This window comes from Aquarana catesbeiana, linkage group LG01 (assembly GCF_042186555.1).
Source record: "Aquarana catesbeiana isolate 2022-GZ linkage group LG01, ASM4218655v1, whole genome shotgun sequence".
Classification (NCBI taxonomy): domain Eukaryota; kingdom Metazoa; phylum Chordata; class Amphibia; order Anura; family Ranidae; genus Aquarana; species Aquarana catesbeiana.
In genome coordinates, this window is record NC_133324.1 from 95,107,047 (window position 1) to 95,133,347 (window position 26,301).

General features: G+C 42.8%; 1 protein-coding gene across 1 annotated transcript in view; it reads right to left on the minus strand.

The window, feature by feature from the left end:
• Window positions 1–2,699: 2,699 nt before the first annotated feature.
• TMEM267 (transmembrane protein 267) overlaps window positions 2,700–26,301 on the minus strand; it is a 43,021-nt gene continuing 19,419 nt past the window's right edge. The window contains exon 3 of the mRNA XM_073621999.1: window positions 2,700–4,001. Coding sequence (XP_073478100.1) covers window positions 3,666–4,001 — 336 coding nt within the window. The 3' untranslated portion in view covers window positions 2,700–3,665. The remainder of the gene's footprint in view (window positions 4,002–26,301) is intronic.

Genomic DNA, 26,301 nt, shown 5'->3' on the forward strand with positions numbered 1-26,301 from the left:
TGTGCTAGTCAGTGAGACCACTGGATTTACACTGAAGTCCTTGCAGTAAGAACTATTCAAATGGCCTCTGTGTGGGTAAATTACATGCGCTAGTGTGCATGGCCAAGGCAGGAGTGGACTTGGAGAAGGAATAACCTAAACCAAAATTTGCATTTTCACAATACTGGTGTAGTTGGCAGGTATATGCAGAAACTGAATGCCAGAATGGCAATTAGAACCTCTAAGCAGCTACAAATGTCCACTAAACCAGATAAATGGAAATTTTTCATGACGGACATGTATTTTATGAATAACCTAAGACTAGTTTCCTAATACATAATATCCTTATTAGCACATTTTTTTTAATACTTTAAAAAATGTACCCTTCTTTGTAATTAAATGGCAGTGCGTATGTAGAGCAACTTCTGTTTGATGTAGGCACATAGACACTCAAGTGTCTTTTGGCTATAAAGCGGCTAAATCAGCAAAAAAAGTCTTAACTGCAGTTTCTTTCTTAGGAAATTGACCATAATATCAATACATTGCTAAGGATTTGGGATATATCTAAATTGGCCCTAGTAAGTGTATGTATGAATGTAAGTTAAGGACCTTAGGATTGTAAGCGCCTTAAGGGCAGGGACTGAGGTGTGTACAATATATATGTAAAGCGCTGTATAAATTGTCGGTGCTATATAAATACCTATAATAAATGCTTACTACTGTAAGGGGACACTGACAGACTGGCTCAAAACAAGGCGTGCACACACACCACAATCACAGGATCCAATCTATGGGGCTGTGGGTGACAAAGAGTGTAGGTTTCTAGAGTTTGAATGCCTTAAGCAGGGCATGATGCCTCAGTTTTCTTTCCTTCCACCATGAGTGGAAGAAAAGAAAATCGCTTGAGATCCCCTTACACAGTGTTCACCTGGCGGGGGAGAATTCCCAGCTGGCAGAACACAATGATTACTGCTGGCAGCTATAGCCTCTGGCAGTAATAACATGCTAAAAATCTGACAGGCTGGTTGTACCCAAGTCATTTAAAGGGTTGACTTGGGGACAATCAGCCTGCCCATAAATGGATTGAAATTTGTCCAGTCCTTGCTGAACTGGTTGAATTTCAGCCCATGAATGGCCAGCTTTACTGTGAACGATCAAGCTGTACATTCTAGCACTTCCTCTTGAAGTCCATATTTCAAAGCACACCTACTAAGGTGACACCACCACCCATGGTTAGAAAGTGCTGTCACCCTAGAGCAGGAAGTTGTACCCGAGTATGACCTGGTCGTACATTTAATGCAGAGAAATAGGGGGCAATGGCAATATGAAACTTTATTATGGTAAGCTAGTAATGTACTCATACAATATGTTTTTAGGCTTAGATACATTAAGTAGACCGGATTTTATTTTTTTTAAATCCCTTTGCTCTAGAAATTTTGGGAAACACATCATATACACTTGATTCTAGCTTCCTTGATAACTTAGCTCACGATTCCCCAACTATGGGCTCAGAAAACACACAAGTCTCTCAGAAGACTTCAATTTGGTTACATTTTAGGTAGGTGGAAAGCACAAGGATAATTTAATTCTGCCTCATACATATCCACCCAATGCAAACATCCTACTCATCAGTGGGATCTGTACGAACTTCAATCATGTGATTGCACTGACTCCATTCATGATTATAATATGAGGTTTGTTTATAAAAACAAACCTGATAGCTTTAGCGCTCACTGTCCTTTACGCAAAGAAACATGGGACTGTAGCCACCTTTGTAGATTACAGAGCAAAAAACAAAAAAATTCAAAAAATATATTAGTATCAATATTAGTGATCAAAAATGCATTTAAAACTTTTTTGACCATTTGTCAGTCTAAAAATTTAGGTAGGAGGGGTCTTCAAAAAGTTACCACACTTTTTTATATTTAAAAGTGTGGATGGTTGGCCATACTCGGACCGGCTCCAGTAGATTTGATAATGGATAGACTCCTACTGTAATGTCTAAGGCTCTAAGTCATGATTGGATATTTTGGTTTATTGATAAAGTTTATTGAAAGCGAGGTAGGAACTTGCTCTTCCTACATGTTACAGTTCCTTATTGTAGTACACGAGTCGAATTTCTGTAGCTGAATTATGTACATGTAAATGTCATGATCTTGCTCTGTGATCATTTTCTGATGGTGCATTTTATTATGTATGGACTCTGGAATGTTCTGGTTATCCCTGCTTGGTTTGTCGATTTTTTTCTTTTCAATAAACTTTTCCCTGATTTAAAAAAAAAATAAGTGCAGACACTTTTTTGAGAAACCCTCATATTATTAATATGAAATTGTATTGAATATTGACTAAATTAAAATTTTATATGTGCTTAAATGATTCAGGACCAGCATGTTGCACCTCTTTCCTGTCCAGGTCATTTTTCAGTACTAGGATTGTCCGACAATTACTTGGTCATGCAACACCGTTCACTAGTTTTTTTATAAAAAAAAAATTAAAGGATAAATGGTTCTTTTGGTGACATTTATTAACTACTTACTTTATGCCTATATTTACAAAAAAGAAAAAAAATTATATATATTTTTTTCTTTTTTTTTTTTAAAATAGGAATAAAGTAACTAGTTAATAAATGTCACCAAAAGAACCATTTATGCTTTAATTTTTTTTTTTTTTTTTTATATAAAACTAGTGTACGGTGTTGCATGACCAAGTAATTGTCGGACAATCCTAGTACTGAAAAATGACCTGGACAGGAAAGAGGTGCAACATGCTGGTCCTAAATCATTTAAGCACATATAAAATTTATATACTAAAAATATATATCATTTTTAGTATCACAAAATGTCAAATGAAAATACCAGGACAGTACAAATACCTTCAAAATGACCCCTTTTTCGCAAAGTGGACACCCCAAGGTGATTTTTTTTTTTTTTTTTTTTTTTGCCACAATTTTTAGGAAATGAGGAATCATGCTGGTAGCAAGGCGACTGAAAAAAAAAACAAATGAAGGTACAGCGGTCATAAGAGGGTTGAAAATAATTTAGGTAGGCAAATTAATTATAGCATTGGTCCCACATAGGGACACTGTTAAATTTGGTCTGGTTTTCCAGGCTATAATGTCCTTTTGTTAGTGTTAGTTTCCACATCATCCATCCTTAGCGATATTGTGGAAAGATTAATTTTAATTGATTAGGGAATAAACCCATCAGGGATTCTTCCCATTTATTATTGTTCTGTACCACTGTTCCGTCCTACAATGAGTATATACCTAAAGCCCTGGTTCACACCAGTGCGACTTGTCAGTTCAAAGTCACATGATACTCCGCACCCCATTTGCGGCAATGGAATCATTCAAGTCGCAGCAACTTTAAAAAAGGTTCCTGCGCCATTTCTGTGTGATTTTAGTGTGACTTGCACATGAAATCACACTGCTTTGAAGACGGGTGACTTCAAAACCGCACTGGTGGCAAACAGGGCTTACAGCACATTGTAGTATGTATGCAGTTATATAGACCAGAGTTTTACTAGGGCTCATGAACAGATGCAAAAAAGTATCTTAAGCTTTCTTCATGTGCCTAGTGCATGAGGCCCTATATTATTATTAATATTATTATTATATAAAAATGTACCAGGCTAACAGGTTCCCTTTAAACACCTAAACCCATAAAACTTTAGCGGCCTCCTCACACTCAGACATCAATGTGTATTCCATGTTTTTTGGTCATCATTTCTCTTGTTCCAGTGAGGTACATGATGAGCGAGCACAGATTGGGCAAAGAGGCAGTGATGGCCACATACAGCCAGTAAGGAAGAGGAGCAGTCTTTCCAAACGGACAAAGCCACAGCCCATGCCGGATCCCATCTCGCACGTGGTGGGAAGTCCATGAGATGAATAACATCCAAGGAAGGAAACACCAAGAGTCCTTCAGCCTTAGGAGTTGCATGAGGAACTTCAGAGCAAGAGCCATGATGGGGATGAGTGTAGAACAATGCAAGGGAGGACGATGAGGAAGACTGAGAGCAGCCTGAGGGGGGAAAAAAAAAAAAAAAAAAAAAAGAAAAAAAGATAAAGTTAATTACTTCCAAACTTCCCTGCTGTAGCCAATATGTTCTACTACAATGATAGTGAGGAATTAGAGTGTAGATAATAAAATATTTAATTAATATTAAAAAGGATCATCTAGAAGCTAAATGCCCTTTATCAGCACAGATTAGCTTTGGCTTCTGAGTTCTGTTACTTCCAAAAGGACTTTTAAAACTTTAGCTGATCTGCAATGAAAAAAAAAAAAAAAAATGCAACTTCAAGAGCTCCAGCTTTGTACACAGCTATGGCCAAGAAATAACACTTTAGTCAATTCTCACACACAAGTCAAACAGCTAAATTTCTACATAGAAAACCATAAAAAAATGCTTGAGATCATAGAACCTCAAGAGGCGACATGAAAACTCTGTTCAGTTCTCAAGAGTAAAGCTATACATGTGGCAATTTAATAGAGCAATCAAACCTTCAATTCCATTTTCTGTCATAATTGCAAAGCAGTAGACCTCAAAGTGATGGTTTTGATTGATTGCCGTGCTAAATGTAATACGGTGCAAACAGAAAGAATCATTCAATTAAATAAAATCCAAATTCAAAGTCATAATGTCCACAAAAATGTGATAATAGTCCCAACAGAATGCCAAATCAGCACTGTGTCAATTGCAAAGTATTATGTTAAATCAAATCTTGCGATCACCACAAGGACCATCACTAACCATGAGAAATGGACTCTTACCGGAAAAGATAGACCCTATTACAGAGTCAAATCAGCCCGCAAGATGACAATCATCAAAAAGGAGGTCCGACCTACACTGCTTGGCTGAAGTTCTGCAACGTCTCCCACTCTCCAATATATCAAAGGCAACCATATATTTCACCGTAAAACCAAAATGGGAAATTCCACAGTGTAAATCCACATAAAACCTTTATTGAACTTCAAAGTGTATAAAACTACTGACATTTGTACAATGATTTAGAGCTTATGTAAAACATTCTTAGGCAGTGTAGCAAATACTCCAAACAATTTACCGGTCCAGAGAGGCGTGGCAACGTCACGTGTGTTAGCTCCGCCCAATGGGTTTTGTCATAACTGACATTATCGTGGCTCAACTGCAGGGCTTTTCTGTGCCCCAACTGCAAGTGTAATCAAGGGCTTAAAGCCCAACTTTACGAGGGTAGACAAAAGGTACTCCAAAAGTAGTCCTTCACTCCAGAAAAGGAAATGGAACTAACAGCAATGTAAACCTTATTAAAAGAAGTATGGGATTTTACTTTATTCCATAATCATACTTATCTAGGTGGATGTCCGATGCTGCATCTGTCCCCCTTCCGCCTCTTCACTGAGAACCGAGCCACTGAGCACAGCCGATGGCTCGGTTCTCTCAGCTCCCCGACCAGAGAGCTGCTGCCTGTCAATTAGCAGCTCTCCTGCTCTGCTCCTCCATGCTCACTGGAGCACTGAGCTGTGGAGGGGAGGGCAGCGGCCATCTCAGGCTCTCAGCGGCTCGCTGAGACTGCCATCAGTAAAGGCACCTGGCGGATCCAGACTTCTAGAGTGGGGATAATGTGGTGCCTGGACTGATCTTGGTGACGTCAGCAGAGAGCGGACTTCAGACCGCTCTCTGCTGAAAACAGGTCACAGGAGTGCAAAACGAATTGCACTCCTGTGACCCATAGGAGAAGCCCAGCCAAATGAGCGCAGGCTGAACTTCTCCTTTAAATCTTTATTGGAAATAAAAATATGAAAAAGGCATAAATGGGCAATTCCACACAATTAAAAAATGACAACGTTGTCAAAATTTAAAAACGCACGCCCATGGGCTCAGCCACATCACATCCACTGCACATGCCACTCAGATCAAGTCAGTCAGTCAACGGTGTATATATGTGAATAGGGTGTAATGATTGGACTGAGAGCGTCCTGGAAAACCTATATCGCACACACGGATGACCAGTCTTGTGCCTAATGAGGACCTTTAGGCTCTCTATATGTCCCAATTACAGAGTACATTCAATTTAAAACAGCGACAAGTGCGTATACAACAGGTTAATAATGATCAAACAGGAAAGTCTGATTTAGACAAGGTAATTCCCTGCTGGATGTCACCAGCTAGGTACAGAACCAGGATACTGCACTGAAGGTCACATGGAGAGTAAGATGTACTTGCCTAATGATCACAGCATATATGGAGTGGGCTCCAGTACAGCAAGATGGTATAGCCCAGGTGAATTCAGTGAACCATAATTACTGTGAGTCAGCATAGCATAAAATGGGAGCACATTGGGAGCAGTAAAGGAAAGGGCACACCCTGAAGAAACCCACAGATTAAATGGGCAAAACACGTAGGTGTTCAGGCCCACGCATGCCCGTCACCTCAAGCCTGCCTGGGCACTCTGCCATCTTCTAGCCCCCCTCCATCACCGCTAACCGGAAGTCCACATGCACCCAGAAACTGGAAGTGAATGGCCAGACAGCTCTCCTCCGGTCTTCTGTGCTTCGTTTTCCAGCCAGCTGTCACTTCCAGAGAAAGCTCCAGCGTACAGTGGCTACACCACCAGGTGGAGAACAGCAAAATGATCTGACACAGCAGCGGATGACCAATCTATCTCTCCAAGACCATGAGTCTCCCCACCCGGGGGTTGAAGCAGCAAGTGAGAACTGGTTATCCATGTGTAGTCATCTGGGATTTACCATCACCCATTTGTAAGGGATGGTTGCACTCTCTAGAGATTTCCCCAGTGTGTCCTTTACCGCTCCCAATGTGGCACCTCCATTTTATGCTGTACTGACTTTAGTCATTATAGTCTACTGAATTCACCTGGGCTATACCATCTTGCTGTACCAGAGTCCACTCCATATATGCTGTGATCATTAGGCATGTACATTTTACTCTCCATGTGACCTTCAGTGCAGTATCCTGGTTCTGCACCTAGCTGGTGACATCCAGCAGGGAATTACCTTGTCTAAATCAGACTTTCCTGTTTGATCATTATTAACCAGATGTATATGCACTTGTCACTGTTTCAAATTGCATGTACTCTGTAATTAGAGGTCCACATTAAGACATGACTGGTCATCAGTACGTGCGATATAGGTTTCCCGGGACCCTCTCAGGCCAATCATTACACCCCATTGCAGTGGCGGCTGGTGAAGTTTTAGGGGGGGGGGGGGGGGGGGGTCGCCCTTCCTTTTTGACCATCCTACTTCTCATAAGCCCCACCCCTTATAGAATCCACCCACTCCATCCCCTGTATTCCACCCATAGTGTCAGGAGTAGTATACAGTTCAGCATCACAGGAAAAGATTATAAAGCCCCAGAATCACAGGACAGAGTATACAGCTCAGTCTCACAGATCAGGGTATATAGCTCAGTCTCACAGATCAGGGTATGCAGGTATAAATCATCTGTCCTGTATACAGCTAGCTATATACACCCACCTTCCTCCATCATCACTGACTGCAGATATACATCATCTGTCCTGAACACAGCTATATATACAGTAACAGGACAGATGATGTATATCTGCATGTAGAAAGGTCTCTATATACAGGAAGGAAGAAGGTGGGTGTATATAGCTGTATACACTACACAGGACAGATGTACTCACAATTTGTGAGTGCTGCTTGATACCCCTTATTTAAACTGCTTGTAACTTACTAATCAATAACACAATAATGGCGGAACCCTCTAATGTATGGAAATCTCAAACTTTAATATCACCACAATACCGGTCTCTGTGATATGCAACGTCACATATAATACACATCACACTGAAAATAAGACATAAAAAAATGAGTGCAAACTTAGCAGGGATGGTGGAAACCCCTCCTACAGATATTTGGCTGTGGACTGTCAGTAAAGCAGTGGACTGTGTCAGTAGGGGTGCAACGGGTCAAAAAACTCACGGTTCGGATCGTTCCTCGATCAGGAGTCACGGTTCGGATCAACAAAAAAAAAAAATCTCCCCCACTGTAATATCCACAATCTCCCTATTGGCAGAGTATTGCAGGGTATTGGCAGGGTATTGGTGGGTATATTGGCAGGGTATTGGCGGGTATATTGGCAGAGTATTGGCAGAGTAAGGCAGAGTATTGACAGAGCATTGCAGCAGGGTATTGCAGAGTATTGGCAGGGTATTGCAGCAGGGCATTACAGAGTATTGGCAGGGCATTGCAGAGTATTGGCAGGGCATTGCAGAGTATTGGCAGGGCATTGCAGAGTATTGGCACTGCTGCCATCCGATCTCTCCCCTCCACTGTACAGATCAGTACACAGAGGGGAGAGAGGAACCGGAGTCATGACGGAGCGATCACGTGCTAAACGTTTGCCGGGTGTACCAAGATGGCCACCGCTCCGGAGCTAGGCCAAAGCAGCGGTCTTTCCTATGGCCGAGGCCACAGAGTGCTCGGCGGATCGCGGGTGTCCCGTACGGATCAACCTCTGCGGATCGGATCACGGATCGATGACGATCCGTTGCACCCCTATGTGTCAGTAGGGCAGTGGACTGTGTCCATTGCTCATCGGTGCCCAAAAGTGCAGCATATCAGTGTCCACCAGTGCGCCTCATCTGTGCCCACCGAGAGAGTGTATACAGAGTCTATATACAGGAAGGATATATTCCTGTATATAAAGTCTCTATATACAGGAAGGAAGAAGGTGGGTATACATAGCTGTATACACTACTACACAGCTAATATATACAAACTGAGTACATCGGTCCTGTGTAGTGTATACAGCTATATCCACCCACCTTCTTCCTTCCTGTATATAGAGACTCTCTATATACAGGAAGGAAGAAGGTGGGTGGGTATAGCTGTATACACTACACAGGACAAACGTACTCACAATTTGTGTATACAGCTATATATACACACACACGCCAGGTAGAGCAGAAATAATCCCCAAATGGTGGCTCTAGTCCAGCCGTGCCATCATCCGCCCTGGCCTGGGCCCGATCAAAGTGGAGATCAGAATGACTGTCTTCACTCTGCAGAGAAGCGTGTGCGGAGGAACGGAGGGGTAGCTGAGTCTCACAAGTGAGTCCGAGTGCAGGAGAAGTCAGACTGAGGTTGAGCCGGAGGCCTGAGGCCCGCGGTGCAGGCACTTTCCGTTACTCACAGTCGCCGCTCAGCTCAGGCCTGCCTCAATCCGCAGTTGACTCCACAGTCCAGTCACACATCACAATGAGTTACGGCCGGGAAACAGGAAGTGACGCCGCAGTGCTACGAAAAACACTGCCCACCATCCTCTGGTTCTCACCAATCAAAAACAGACATCCCAACCTGGAAGAACTCATTTCAGGGAAGTTTGCACCCCCCCCGGTGGTGAAATGTGGACGTGGCTTAAAGGTCTGAGATGACTTACATAGTGCAGTAATGTTAAATAGGGAACGTACAGTGCGGAGTGTCCGGCGGTGGGTGGTATGTACAAGAGAGGAGTGTGGGGTGTATGGAGGTGGGTAGTATGTGCAGAAGAGGAGTATGGAATGTATGGTGGTAGGTATTATGTGCAGGAGAGGAGTCCAGAGTGTATGTAGGTAGGTATAATGTGCACGTGAGGAGCGTACAGCAGTGGGCAGCATGTGCAGGATAGTGTCAGTAGGGCAGTGGATGGTGTCAGTAGTTCTTTATTTTTTTACAATTTAATTTAGTATTTTTATTTTTTCAAAATGCTTTTTGGGGGCCAGTGGATGGCGCCCGTAGAGCAATGGACAGTGTCAGAATTTTTTTTTATTTTTTTACAATTACATTTTTGTTTTTTTTTGTTTTTCACAATGATTTGGGGTGGGGGGTAGTGGAAAGTGTCAGGAGAGCAGTGGACGGTGTCAGTGATTTTTTTGTTTTTATTAATTTTATCTATTAATGTTTTACAGTTTTGTTGTTTAAAAAATGATTTAAAAAAAATAATAAATATTTTTTCACGGTGCTTCTGGAGAAGAGGGTATGTGGCAGTGGATGGTGTCAGTAGTTTATTTTTACGTATTGATTTTTTTACAATTTGTTTTTAATTTTTTTCACAATGCTTTTTGAGGATGCTCACCAGTGCCCTCCTAGTTCTTTAGGAACTACAAGCCGTCCACCACAAAGGCTGTCGGTACTTGTGGTCTATTCATTCTATGCATGAATGACGCCCCACACAGCCGCGCTCTTTTTAAATTGTGACAGCGGGTGTGGGGAGAAGATCCTTAAAACGGTGGAATATGTAAAATATTTCTGAAGGTGACCTCATCCTTTAAAAAAAAAAAAAAAAAAAAAAATGAAGAATTCCGCACTGGTCAAAGTTGTGACCACTGCGGGTATGGAAATAAACCAAACGGCAGTTCCCAGCCTTTGTTCTGACTTAAAGTGGGGTTCCACCCAAAAAAACTAAAATACCTGAAAAATTCTAAAAAACAAAAAACATTTGGATATTTTTTTTTTTTTTTTTTTTTTTACTTACCTCTAAATGCCTGTTGCTAGGTGGTCCCTCGTAGTCTGCCTCTTCCTTTGCCTGGGCTGGTGACATCACTTCCCCCTCAGCACAGGAAGGGCTCGGCTCTGCTCCCTCCCTCCTGTCAATCATCTGGGACCCATTACAGGTCCCAGGTGATTGAGCGGCCAATCATGGCACGCGGCGCCGTTCGCGCATGCGCAGTGGGTGCCAGGCTGTGAAGCCACAGCCCGGCGCCCACAGTTGAAATGCCAGCGCCGACGAGTGGAGGGGGGGGGGGGGGACGAGCGGGGCTTCGATCCCCCGCATCGCTGGACCCAGGGACAGGTAAGTGTCCAATTAAAAGTCAGCAGCTTCAGTATTTGTAGCTGCTGACTTTTAATTTTTTTTTTTAATGGATCCCCTGGGCTCCTCCATTCATTAAAATATTTATTGCTTAAAACTTAATAAAAAATAAATAAATGTAAATAATAAATGTATATACGTGCAAGTCAACATTACTTGTGATCCGGAGCACAGGTGCCACCCTGTAGCAGTAAAACAGCTAAAGGGCAGTCCTGAATCAGTTAAAGAAAGTCAATAGGATTTTGCTGAATTGCATTTGCTGTATGTTCCAAAAAATGCACATCGTCATGAGCCCTTAATCTTCAGAATTTGGGAATTTTAATGGAACACACCTAGCCCTGCAACTAAGCTAGTGTTTGTCAGAGTAATCTTGTGCTCGAAAAAAGTTCTTGCCTGACTGAAGAGAGAAGCAGAGCAGACCATTGTGATCCGGTAAGGTAACCAGTGCAGTGCTGGACCGGGGGTCTGTATTTTGCTCCCAATAACTGACACCATTTGGGACTTGTATTATCCCACTTACCCCAACGATGGGGCTCATTTTATCCTACTGACACCAATGACTTGGGCTCATTTATCCCAATGACACTGATGGGGCTTTTTTTTTACCCACTTACACCAATGACTTGGGCTTATTTTATCCAACCAACACCAATGACTTGGGCTCATTTTATCCCACCGACAGCAATGAAGGGGCTTATTTTTTCCCCACTTACACCATTAATGGGACCTTATTTTATGCTGCTGACACCAATGAATGGGACTTTATTTATTTATTCCAATTACACCAATGATGGGACTATTGTTATTCTCACTGACAGTAATGACTTGGGCTCATTTTATTCCACTGACATCAATAAATAGAACTTTATTTATCCCAATGACACCAATGATGGGGCTTATTTTATCCCACTGACACCATTGAATGGGATTTTATCTCAATGACACCAATAATGAGCCTTATATTTTTTTTTCACAATGACATCAATGATAGGGCTTATTTTCTCCACTGATTGGGGTTTTCCCACTGGCTTGTTTGACTAGCACCGACAGCAATGCTTGTTACTTCTTCACTAGGATTCATTCAATGATCGGCCTTGTTTTACAACCACTGACACCAATTGGTGCTTATTTTATCCACGCCAACATCTAGCAGTCCTGTCAAGTCACTTAACATTTTAGGGTGGTCTCCTAGTGCCACCCCCCCCCCCCGTATTTTTTACCTCCTATAAACTATTCCCATTAAACTGCCCCCATCCTTTTTCCTATTCTATAAAAAGGATATGTACAGGATTCTTATGGAAACAAAATCACCCGAGAATAACATATGACCTTTTGACACGACCCAAAACGAAAGGGGCTATTGGTCTCCCAGACCCCAAGAAATACTACTGTTCATGTCATCTTGCTAGAATTTTTGATTGGGCACTGTATAGTCACTGCAAAGATTAGGTTAGACTAGAAAACGCCCTATCCCCTGTACCATTACGTTCGGTACCCTGGTTGTTGCTCAACCATATCCCCTAAACACTCAAGGAACACCCTCTCATTGACCCGACACTCCGTTGTTTCAGGGAAACATGTAACAAATTACACATCTCTTCCATTCCGGGACCCTTTACTCCTATAAGACTTAACCCTGCCTTCCCCCCTGGTATGTCCGCACAATTCCTAACAAATCAATGGCAGCACCCAGAAATATATTGGCACATCAATTTTTTCATGACGGCTTTTTCTTAGATCGTCTCGCGTTAGAGCCTAATCTCACCAATAACCCTTTCCCGCTCTGGATCCACTTCCAAATCTGCCATTTCCTACAAGAGTTTAACCGCAATTCCTCAATTTCACTAACACTCACGCTCCCAATCTAGCCCCCAACAGCATTTGATCTCTAATATTTATACTATGCTATTTGCAGATATCTCCCCTAAGGCTGGAAAGGCTTGCACAACATGGGAAAAAGAAATGCATTCAAAATTATCAGAAGACCAATGGGAACGTATATTTATAATTGCCCATAAAGGCTCTCTTAATGTCTCCATTCAAGAAAACAATTACAAGACCCTGACTCGCTGGTACAGAACTCCAGAGATTCTAAATAAGTATAATCCTTCCTTCCCCAACAAATGCTGAAGATGTGCCAAAGAGCCTGGCACCTTGATACACATCCTGTGGTCATGCCCGCTAATCCAACCATTCCGACTAAAAGTCCAAGAATTAACAGCATTGATCTCCACATACTCTTTAGAACATACCCCAGACCAATTACTTTTTCATCACTCTGACATACTGGCACACCATTATCGTAAAACATTAATTCTACCTCTAATCAATGCGGCCAAAATGTGTATTCCCTGACATTGGGGCTCTACTCATACTGACAATAATGAAACCAATCCCAGAATGGTTTGAACAAATTAACAAAAATTGTTGAAATGGAAGAACTCATATTCATTGCCCGAGATTCCTCAGCTAAATACTAAAGGCATGGGCCTGTTGGAACCACTTCAGTACAACAAATAGATATCGGACTATAACGGGCTAACCACTCACCATGATCTGCTCACTCATGGTAAACACTTACCGATTTCCTTGCATATATCACCCAACCCCTCCCCCCCTTTCTCTTCTTTACCATGGGACATGGCCCCCCACCCCTACCCAAGGGATGAGTTCGGGAGGTCCCATGTCGATTTTTTCCATCCGCGGCTTTCCAGCAAAAGATGTCCTAGCAAAATACAGCCATTCTCCATCACCTTTCTAAGATATACAGTAACTACCTATTAGCGGATACTGAGGAGAAAACTACTAACCCACCTATCCCATTAACCTCCCCCCCCATCCTCTCACCTCTATGAATGTCTTACATCATCTACTAAACCCCCTTTTTACTACATGTTGCTAATCAGGTGCTCAAGATAGGAGCACCAAGTTGGTAACATCATATTCCTTTGGATTAAAATCATACAAATGCTCACATCATCCACGCATATGGAATCTACCCTGATTACTTTTAGCACAAGACAAAAAGACTTGTTACGATACTTAGGAATATTCTCTCTAAGTATAACCACAGTTGATCTTTATACTCTGCATAATACTTTATCTCCCCTTGGAGTTCAAGATAGTCATTGTTGTTTACATGCCTTTGTCACACCTGTTTTACCCTTAACAATGTTCCGATTCCTCAACGAATGTATGATAATACTATAATCTTGATACTGTTCTCCAATAAAAAAATAAAAAAATAAAAAAAAATAAAAAAAAAGTTTTTTTCCAAAAATAAGGAACAAGCAGGGTACCTGCCTGCTGCATTGCCTGGTCCGCTGTATGGCACCGTACAAAAGTCTGATGAACCCCACTTGGGTAATTTACATGCCCTTTATGGAATACTATTTTTAAGCAAAAGATTCTGATTCTCTGATGCATCTACTGAGTTGGAGATAATCTGATATCCGTTCCGGAAGGCTAAACATACGTGTGTGTGTTCCCTGAACGTGTTCTCTGTTTCTATGGAAACCACCCACACCAGAAAGGCCGAGTGTTTTCCTTGTGCTGCAAATACCCAATCATCATTTAACCTCGCATGTTCCTGACCTGCTGTGAATGGCAGGTTTACACTTAATATACGACCTTTACCAATCCACCATCATTGCTCGACACGTCACAGGAGGAGAACATTCTTTGGCTGCAAGTGACGCATTATATCTAATGCTCCATATTATACAGATCAGCATCTTCATTCTGTCTGTCCTTAGGGCCTTGTAAAGCTGAAATGTCATCAAGATAAACCCATAACTAGGAATAGACACTCACCGACCACTTTATTAGGTATACCTTGCTAGTATCGGGTTGGACCCCCTTTTGCCTTCAGAACTGCCTTAATTCTTTGTGGCATAGATTCTACAAGGTGTTGGAAATGTTCCTCAGAGACTTTGCTCCATATTGACATGATAGCAGTTGCTGCAGATTTGTCGGCTGCACATCCATAATGCCAATCTCCTCCACACCCCAAAAATTGTTCAATTGGATTGAGATCTGGTGACTGTGGAGACCATTGGAGAACAGTGACCTCATTGGCATGTTCAAGAAACCAGTGGTGAGATGATTGGAGCTTTGTGATATGGTGCATTATCCTGCTGGAAGGAGCCATCAGAAGATGGGTACACTGTAGTCATAAAGGGATGGACATGGTCAGCAACATTAAATGATGCTCAGCTGGTACTAAGGGGCCCAAAGTGTGCCAAGAAAATATCCCCCCCACCATTACACCACCACCAGCCTGAACCATTGATACAAGGCAGGATGGATCCATGATTTCATGTTGTTTACGCCAAATTCTGACCCCACCATCTGAATGTGGCAGGTGAAATCGAGAGTCATCAGACCAGGCAACGTTTTTCCAATTTTATTTTGTCCAATTTTGGTGATTCTGTGTGGATTGTAGCCTCTGTTTCCCGTTCTTAGCGGACCGGAGTGGCACCCAGTGTGGTCTTCTGCTGCTGTAGTCCATCTGCTTCAACGTTCAATGTGTTCAGAGATGTTATTCTGCATACCTTGGTTGTAACAAGTGGTTATTCGAGTTACGGTTGCCTTTCTATCATCACAAACCAGTCTGCCCATTCTCCTCTGACACCAACAAGGCATTTTCCTCCACACAACCGCCGCTCACTGGATAGTTTGTCTTTTGCGGACCATTCTCTGTAAACCCGAGAGATGGTTGTGCGTGAAAACCCCAGTAGATCAGCAGTTTTTGAAATACTCAGATCAGCCGGTCTGGCACCAACAACCATGCCATGTTCAAAGTCACTTAAATCCCCTTTCTTCCCCCATTCTGATGCTCAGTTTGAATTTCAGCAAGTCATCTTCACCACGTCTAGATGCCTTGCTGCCATATGATTGGCTAATTAGCAATTTGTGTTACCAAGCAATTGAACAGGTGTACCTAATAAAGTGGCCGGTGAGTGTATAAAAGTATTGGGGCACCTGCCTTTACGCACACATGAACTTTAATGGCATCCCAGTCTTAGTCCGTAGGGTTCAGTATGGAGTTGGCCCACCCTTTGCAGCTATAACAGCTTCAATTCTTCTGGGAAGGCTGTCCACAAGCTTTAGGAGTGTGTCTATGGGAATGTTTGACCATTCTTACAGAAGCATATTTGTGAGGTCACGCAATGTCCGCTCTAATTCATTCCAAATTTTTTCTATCAGGTTGAGGTCAGGAGACTGTGCAGGCCAGTCAAGTTCCTCCACCCCAAACTCGCTCATCCATGTCTTTATGGACCTTGCTTTGTGCACTGGTGCGCAGTCATGTTGGAACAGGAAGGGGCCATCCCCAAACTGTTCCCACAAAGTTGGGAGCATGAAATTGTCCAAAATGTCTTGGTATGCTAACGCCTTAGGAGGAGTTCCCTTCACTGGAATGAAGGGGCCAAGCCCAACCCCTGAAAAACAACCCAACACCATAATTCCTTGTACACCAAATGATTTGGACCAGCGAACAAAGCATAATGACATGGATGAGTGAGTTTGGGGTGGAGAAACTTGACACAGAGTCCTGACCTCAACCCGATAGAACACTTTTGGGATGAATTAGAGCAGAGACTGTGAGCCAGGCCTTCTCATCCACATCAGTGCCTGACCTCACAAATACACTTCTGGAAAATGGTCAAACATTCCCATAGACACACTCCTAAACCTTGTGGACAGCCTTCCCAGAAGAGTTGAAGCTTTTATAGCTGCAAAGGGTGGGCCAACTCAATATTGAACCCTACGGACTAAGACTGGGATGCCGTTCAAGTTCATGTGCATGTAAAGGCAGACGTCCCAATACATTTGGTAATCGTGTATTTAGCTTGGTGAGACTATTATCCACTTAATACCAGTGACGTACTTGTCACAGTAACTTCAGCCTGGGTTCACACAGGAGCGGTGCAGAAAACCCCATGACAAGAATCGCACCGCATTACTACTCACATTGCATGCGATTCTTTGCAGTGCGATTTGAGCCCATTCATTTTGTATGGGCTCAAATCACACAAAAGGTATTGGTACTTGGTATAGGCGAGTACTTGATCGAAAGTATAAGTACTTGTACTCCGTAAAAAAAAAAAAAAAAAAAAAAAAGAATTTTGATCGGTGCAACCCTAATACTTACCTTAAAACAGATCCCTCCAGCGGCACGCTGTCAACACTGACAGGGCTTCCATCTTCATCTGGTCTTCTTTCGGGGTTTACGGGCTCCGTCCGTTTGAATGGCTGAGCCGCGATGAAGTCACCACCGCCATTGTGCAAATTCACTCAGTATGCCCTCCTTTCAGAGTGCAGTGCGCATGCGCCAGTGATGTCACCAGCTGCAGAAATAGTGACTATATGCACATTTAGGAGAGATTCCTTGTACCTACAGGTAAGCTTTATTATAGGTTCAAGTCACCAAGTGGTGTTTACATGGCTTTAAAGCCCAACTCTACTTAACACTAATGTGCCCCCTGACTCACCAGTTTGCTATTCAGCACAAGCCCCCATCTGCAATAAATGGTGCCCAGTATCATTCAACCCACTTCCCATGACTCCGGGCTGTACTGCTGGCCAGGGCTCATGATACTCATAATGACACTCACCCATTATTACTGTATCTTTTGGAGGTTCGGTTTTAAAATTCCCAGCAGCCACTGCTCTTTCTGCAAAAAGTGATCAGAGCAGCTAATAAGCCTCTGGATCACTTTTAGAAGCGGAAGGAGGGGTCTGCTAATTCAGCAAAGCCGGTGGCTGGCCATAGAGATGAGCAGAGGAAAGATGACCTGCGCTCATCTCTATGGCCTAGGAGGCCTGGAGCGATGTCATGAAGCCACTTCCAATGTGCACAAGGCCATTTTGTTTTTTGGAAAGCAATAGATCAAGTTTTTTTTGTTTTTTTGTTTTGATCTGATGCTTTCCATTGTAGTGGAAAGAAGTGGGGTCTTATTGACCCCAGATCTCGCTATAAAGAGGACCTGTTATTGTTGTCAGAAGAGATGTTTGCATTTCTTGTGACAGTAATAAAAGTGATTTTTTTTTTTTTTAAAGCTCCCCTGTACTCGCGCTCAGTGGCAAACGCATATGTAGGTCACGTCCACATATGTAAACGTTGTTCGCACCACACATGTAAAGGTATCACCACGGACGTTAGAGCGAGAGCAATATTTCTAGCACTAGACCTTCTCTGTAGCTCTAAACTGGTAACTTATAAGCATTTAAAAAAAAAAGAATTTTAAGTACCACAAAATAGCGCCATTCCACAAGTGTGCACAATTTTAAAGCATGACATGTTGGGTATCTATTTACTTGGGCGTAACATCAAATTTATTTATTTTTAAGTTTGAAAAACCACTGCAATAGATAGATAGATCATTTTTTTATTTATTTATTTATTTTTTAACGTTTTCGGGGTTCTAAGATGTTTTCTAGAAAAAAAAAAAAAAATACAGATTTTTACTTGTAAACAATAAGTGTCAGAATTGGCCTGGTTCCTCCTGGTGCATTTGGAGGAAGAGGGGGGGGGGGGGGGGGGGGAGGTATAATTAGAATTACCGGTAAATCTTTTTTGTTTGTTCCTTTTTTTTTATTATTTTGTTTTTTGGGAGGGGAAGATAGTTGTTGTTAGGGATAAGGATGCATCTATTTTTGATAAATATATGAATATTCGCGATATGAAGAAGTATGTTTTAATGGATATGTTGAAAATTAATAAAAATGTAATAATAATAAAAAAAATAATAAAAAAGAAGAAGAATTGGCCTGGTCCTTAGACCCCTCTCACACTGAGGCAGTTTTCAGGCGTTTTAGCGCTAAAAATAGCGCCTGTAAAGTGCCTGAAAACTGCCTCCCAAGCCACCCCAGTGTGAAAGCCTGAGTGCTTTCACACTGTAGCGGTGCGCTTACAGGACGGGGAAAGAACAAAAAAAAAAAGCAGCATCTTTGGGCGGTGTGTTTGACACAAATCGTTCCCCACTTCTGGGAGACTGGACCACAGCCCGGTCTCTCGGAGTTTCGGTTCGGCCCCCTTCTCCTTCCTCCACCGTCCAATTAGAAAGCGCAGCAAAGATCAACTGGGGTGCCGACATCGCGGGATCCCTGGACAGGTAAGTGTCCATATATTAAAAGTCAGCAGCTGCAGTATTTGTAGGTGCGGACTTAATTTTTCATGGGGAGTCTGGACCTCCTCTAAGTGGGTATCCGGGAGTAAGGAGCACCCTTCATCAGAGGAAGGAATAATCTGACTTCTGAGCTCATACAACCTCACTATAAAGTAAGCTACAGACCAGTAAGATGAAACATAACAGACGGAGACTAGACAACATCCTGTTCAAAGCAAAGCCACTGGCGTAGCTGTTCCCAATTTTTACCGTACAGCTTGTTCACTCCAATAAGCCGATAATAAACATTCCCTGGGCACAGAGATAACCAGCCGGCAGACACATGGATCACACTTCTGAGTGCTGAGATGGAGCTCTTTCGGCGTTTCATTTGATCCATGCAGAGAAACACTTCCCTGAGGAACAAGACACAACAAGCTCCATTATTATAGGCTCAATTACCTGTAGCAATGGGAACAATACTTCAACCAGCACTGCACACTGAAGAAAGCCAGGAAAGTGAGTATACAGCAATAAAAATGGCAATAACTGGTACCGATTCCTCGTAAATAATAGGAAACAGCATAAAGAAATGTTGGCACGTCCATTGCCGGCTTTTCCTTTAAGGGGGAACAGAGCTCCCGAGCTGTCACCATCCATCTGTCTTCACTACCACCAGCTAGTCACCAACCTGAAACATGGCTGTGACACAGGAGTACATGACTCTTCAGACTTTGCTGGCCATGTGCCTGTTCCAGATCTGTGAGGCAAGACCAAGATGAAAGCTTATCCTGCACCTTTAAAACAAATTCAGCAATCCCATATTTATATCCTTATGGGGACTGTGCAAATATACAGGGTTATGGAAGGGACATGCGCATGCATTTGTTCCAGATCAACAAGAAGGGCAGATAAATAAAGCAGGACAACACTAAAGCTCCTTTATTTCTTTCGTGGCAGTTTTAATTCACTGTATATACTAGAGTAAAAGCCAAGTTTTTCAGCACATTTTTTATGCCGAACCCCCCCCCCCGGCTTATACTCGAGTGAGGGTCCCACTTAAGAAAAAAAAAAAAAAAAAAAGTCCAGAAAAAGGGGCGGGGCTGCCCCGCTGGGTGTCGGCATGTATCATCCCGGCGCGCCCCTGTCAGTTTCCCCTCCCTCCTGCTCTTCTCACAAGTGTCATGTGCAGCCACCCCAGTGCCTGGTATGGTGATCTCATGCTGTGTGTCAGAGATCTGAATCACCGTGCAGCCACTGTAACGATGTCCTGCCTCCTAGACCACCTCTTGTGATAGACGGCACACCGATCCAATGCTAGGAATCATTGTGCCGTGTGTCATAGGAGGCGGGACATGGTTACAGCGGCTGAACGGCGATTCAGATCTCTGACACACAGCGTGACATCCCATTACCAGGACTGGCAGGCTGGACCTCATGGGCACTGGTAGAATGTGTATTATGAGGTTTTAGTACTTTTAAAGTTATTGTTGATACCATACCCTGTTTTCCCAAAAATAAGACCTTGCGTGATTGTCGGTGATGGCTGTAATATAAGCCCTACCCCTTAAATAAGTCCTAGTTAAAGTCCTTGTAGGTCTTATTTTTAGGGTAGGGCTTATATTGCAGCCATCACCAACAATCATGCTAGGTCTCATTTTCGGGGAAACAAGGTATTGTTTTTATTGACCCTCTTTTCCACTTACAGAGCAATGATGGGGTACCATTCCTACTCTGAATACCAAAAATAAGGCACTATTGTCTACATGGAGACGGGCATCTTAGGAGAAGAGCAGGGCTTTGCTTCCTCATGTCAGAGCTGCCCCTGACGGACAGAGCATTTATCAATCACAGTCTATGACTATTATTGGCTAAAGACGTGACATAAGTACACCATTCTTTAATTGAACCGCTGATCAATATTTTCCAATAATAAACAGGGAGTTAAGCAGGTAAGAATAAAAAAAGTAAATATGTGATTGCAAAAGGATACAAAAAACATAAAATGATGCTACTGACATCACAAAGCCACACATTCATAAAAAAAAATAAAAATAAAAAATTAAAAATGTTATATTTAAGTTGTTTTATGATGCAATCATGTGGCAGTTCACACACACACACACACACACACACACACACACACACACACACACACACACACACACACACACACACACACACACACCACCCTTCCTGGAATCCATCTGCCCTTAACTCAAGCATGGTGGCAGGAGGGTGCATTTCGCTGAGGAAAGCCCTCCTCCAGGTCAAAGACAAAAAAAGACCATGAAGACTCCTGGCATGCAAGACATCATTTTGGCCTAGGCCAGAAAAAGGTTGAAACAAGTAAATACAACATAACCTCCTACCTATTTACTGAGCTTAGCAGCATAAGGATTAATAGTTAATGTTGATTGACAGTTTAGCTCCACTTTAATTAGGAGAAATCAGTTTTCTCTTCTGCCAAGGCTATGACAAGCACAGCACAAAGAACAGAAGAGCGGGATGATCTCTCTGCCTGCCCATTGCAGGGCTAGCAGAAGTAGGCAAGAAGCTTAGTCGATTCCGTGGTACAGGAGCAGCGTGGAGCACAAGCAGCCGGCATTGAGGTCGTTCGTAAGTCGGGGACTGCCTGTATATGTTTAACACAATACAATACCTGTATGGAATGTTGAATAGGAAAATAGGAAAACACATATAGAGAGTCCCCGAGGCTGCACAATCCAAAAGTATACAAAAAAAAAGGAAAGATTTCCCCAGGGGGGTTTTTTAGGCAGCAAAAGATTGATTATGTAAAAATCTTTTATTAGATCAATAAATCTAATATCTTGATCTAATAAAAGATTTTTACATAATCTTTTGCTGCCTAAAAAAACCCCTTGGGAAATCTTTCCATTTTCCTGTATGGAATGTTATTTTAAAAGGCAACACATACTTTAGGGTTGGGTCGACACTTGCTGCGGCCGCAGTTCACAGCATGGGGTTCGGTGCGTCCCTGTACACTAGGGGTGCAACGGATCAAAAAACTCACGGTTCGGATCGTTCCTTGATCAGGAGTCACGGTTCGGATCATTTTCGGATCAACAAAAAAAAAATCTCCCCCACTGTAATAGCCACAATCCCCCTATTGGCAGAGTATTGCAGGGTATTGGCAGAGTATTGGCGGGTATATTGGCAGAGTATTGTCAGGGCATTGCAGAGTATTGACAGAGCATTGCAGCAGGGCACTGCAGAGTATTGGCAGGGCACTGCAGAGTATTGGCAGGACACTGCAGAGTATTGGCAGGACACTGCAGAGTATTGGCAGGACACTGCAGAGTATTGGCAGGACACTGCAGAGTATTGGCAGGACACTGCAGAGTATTGGCAGGACACTGCAGAGTATTGGCAGGACACTGCAGAGTATTGGCAGGACACTGCAGAGTATTGGCAGGACACTGCAGAGTATTGGCAGAGCATTGCAGCAGGGTATTGCAGAGTATTGGCAGGGTATTGCAGCAGGGCACTGCAGAGTATTGGCAGGGCATTGCAGAGTATTGGCACTGTGCCATCCGATCTCTCCCCTCCACTGTACAGATCAGTACACAGAGGGGAGAGAGGAACCGGAGTCATGACGGAGCGATCACGTGCTAAACGGCCGCCGGGTGTACCAAGATGGCCGCCGCTCCGGAGCTAGGCCAAAGCCGCGGCCTTTCCTATGGCCGAAGCCACAGAGCGCTCGGCGGATCGCGGGTGTCCCGTACGGATCAACGACGATCTGTTGCACCCCTACTGTACACCGATTCAGGACTGAATTTTTTTGCCTGAATTTGCACCAAAGATGCACAGGACCCTTTCCAAATACAGACTGCGGCCACCCAGGAGGTGTGTGAACCGACTCCATTGCGAGCCAGGCACACTCGTCCGGCATTCCAATTGGATGCGGGGAAACCCCTATTCAATTTGCATAAGTGTGAACCCAGCCTAAAGTGAAATCGTACTTTGCTTAAAGTAACAGGTTTGCTGAATGTCTCACCATCTCAGTTCATATTAAATCTTCCCAATTTATACCCCGTCACCTTGTTTTCCTGCCAGAACTCCTTCCAAAATCGTGTGAAAGCGGATCACCTGAAAAGGGAAGAAGTTCCTCTGTAAACTTTTCTTTCAGGGAGTGGGTACCTAGTTTTGACAGGTACTCACTTCCCACTTCTGCTTTCTTGCCTAGGCAAGCAGTGAGGAACATCCTGTGCCCACAACTTCCTGGGACATGTCACAGGAGGCTGCGGGACCATTCAGAAAGAGCAGCGCATCTCGTGCACGCAGAAAGGGGAGCCGGCTGTGAGCCAATAGGAAGCCACAGCCTGCTTCCCATAGTCAACATGGCATCCCTGAGGACCCGAAAACCGGCAAATAACCGGCCTAGGTAAAGACCACGCTGGATCCCTGTGCTCTCAAGGGTCTTTTTTGTTAAGGTGGTAGTAAAGTCTTAAGAAAAAAAAAAAAGACCCCCCTACAAGTTAATGGCATAATGCACTAGTATGCACCGCCAGTGAGGTATACAGCTTTTTTTTTTTATTCTAATGGGAAAATATGTGATGGGAGCGAGGGCTATGTATGCTAGGATATTGACAAAACTTACCTAGTGTAGGTGTGTAAATGGAGTATTATTATATTATACGATTCATATAGAGCCAACAGTTTACAGAGCACTTTACAACATTAGGGCAGGCTGTAGAATTACAATACAATAGGAATCAGAGAGCTCTGCTCGTTAGAGACTACCAGCCAACATAGAAATCATTCTGTCAATCTGTTTTCCTCTCGTCAATTATCTATTTTCATCTCTTCCTCCCACTACACCACCGCTTCCCCAATGTTACTCCTAATCTTAGTATGTAGGATTCTGTGAATGTCACGAGCGAATTGTTTATCTGATTGAATCCCGCAGATCACTGCGTCCTGAAGATTTCTCCCAGCAGACTCTTCACTATACTGCATGCAGATGTTACACCTTGGCAGGCCAAGCAGCAGTAATCACATATAGGAAAACTAATCCAAGAAATTATAACAGCTTGAACATCGCATTCTAAACTCTCCCAGCCTCTTCACAATGATAATATAAAAGAGGTATGTATATAATATATAATTTTTCTTTTTTTTTTCAATATACAGCACAGGATAATCAGCATAGACACAATACTCCCATTATAACACTTGAAGACCAGGCCTTTTATGGCACTGTTTACAAGCAAAAAAAAAATCTGTATTTTTTGCCTGAAAATTGCTTATAACCCCCAAACATTAGCAGGGACCCTAGGGAATAAAATGCCGATCGTTTACAATTTTTGTCACGTGGTATTTTGCGCAACGGTTTTTCAAATGCAATGTTTTGGGAAAAAATACACTTTAATGAATAAAAAAAAAAAAAAAAAAACACACCATACAATATATACTCCCATTTTTTTGTAAAATATAAAAGATGATGTTACGCCAAGTAAATAGATACCTAAAATGTCACGCTTTAAAATTGCATACGCTCGTGGAATGGCGACAAAGTACAATACTTAAAAAATCTCCATAGGCGACCTTTGCAGGTTACACGTTAAGGCCTCATGCACACGAGACGCTGTTAAACACGCGTTCAGAGGCAGTTGGACACTTTTTTCAACTGCCCCTGAACCCATTCAATGTTATCCTATGTGTCCATGTACACAGTCTCGTTTTTTGGCATTTTTAGGCAGTTGCGTTTAACCTCGTTTTTCCAGAAGCAAAAAAATGGGTTCAGACGCAAAACTTTTCCACGTTTCAGACGCCAAACGCCGGTACCGCGTTTAGCCGCGTTTGCATTTATAAGTGTTTTTAAAGTAACATTTTATGACCCGAATTTGGGGCCCCATGTCTCTGGGTCACTTGGTGCTAGGAACCCCAAATTTGGTGTGCTAGCACAGTTGGACGAACACTATAACATATCCAGATTTGGGGTTCCTAGCACTAAGTGGCCCCAAGATATGGGGCCCCAACTTCAGGTCGGAAAATGTCATTCTCTGCTGCAGAAGTGCTTGACATTTTGCGACCCGACTTTGGGGCCCCGTATCTCGGGGCCACTTGGTGCTAGGAACCCCAAATTTGGATATATTGTAGTGCTAGTACACTAAATTTTGGGTTCCTAGCACCTAGTGGCCGAGAGATACGGGGCCCCAAATTTGGGTCGCAAAATGTCATTCTCTACTCTGCAGACGCTTCTAGACGCAAACGCGGCAAAATGGGCGTTTCTAAACGCCGGTTTCAGCTTTTAAAAACATGTGTTCAGCAGAGTTTACACCGGCGTCTCGTGTGCATGAGGCCTTAGAGTTACAGAGGAGGTCTAGCATTAGAATGATTGCTCTAGTACTTGTGTAGAACCTTTGACAAGCACACTGGCTTCATTTCCAAAATCTATAGTATATTGACTTCTACCCCAGAAAAACTGTTTTATATGACGAAGTGGGAACAAGATCTAGGCGAGACACTCACACTTGCCGAATGGTCCACAATGTCACAGTGTGCGTCAAAATCATACATAAAATTCCTCATTAATCGAAGCAAACTATAAGGTTCTGCTTGGATGGTACATGGTACCAACGAGAATAGCCTCGTTTGTTCCAGGGGCCTCTCCCTCTTGCTTTAGAGGGTGCGGAATGGAAGGAACGACGATCCATGTATGGTGGTTCTGTCCAAAGGTCAAATGTTTTTGGATCCGCCTTTATAATTTTATCTTCTCACTAACACAGGTAAACTTAATTAAATCACCACAACAAGTTCTCCTGGGACGCCCAGTAGAGGGTACACCTAAACAGGCAGGGAAACTTGTAGCCTTTATTTTCACAGCAGTCAATTGCCAGATCATGGAAGACACCCATGATCCCATTCAAACTGGTGAAAAACAAATTGACATGGATCATGGTGAATGAACGCCTCACGGCGATCTTACAGGACAAAAAGAAGGACCCTATCTGATAAGATATGGGAACCATGGGTTAAATACTTGTCCGACCCCCTGTGAGACTTCAGAGATCAACCTAACATTAGGGAGTGCACTTTCATCTCTGTTATTCCTTTCTAACTACTTCTATTCCTTTCCTTTTTCTTCTGGAAATTGACTGTGGTCTTCCCGACCCCCCCCCCTCTGGGGGACCGGGACTGTTCGTATTTCCCATCTAGACTAGTGTTATGTTGACTGGTTGTGTTAGTGTTTTGCTCTTTTCGAAATTGTAATTGTACAACATTGGATGTTGCAGGCCGGAAGAAAATGATTTACTTATCTGTTAAGATCACATTGTATAATTATTTTAAGGTATGGCAAACAGTTTACACCAAAAATGTCAGAAATGCCTTGCAATTTTCAATAAAAAAAAAATCATTGAAAGAGAATTATTGC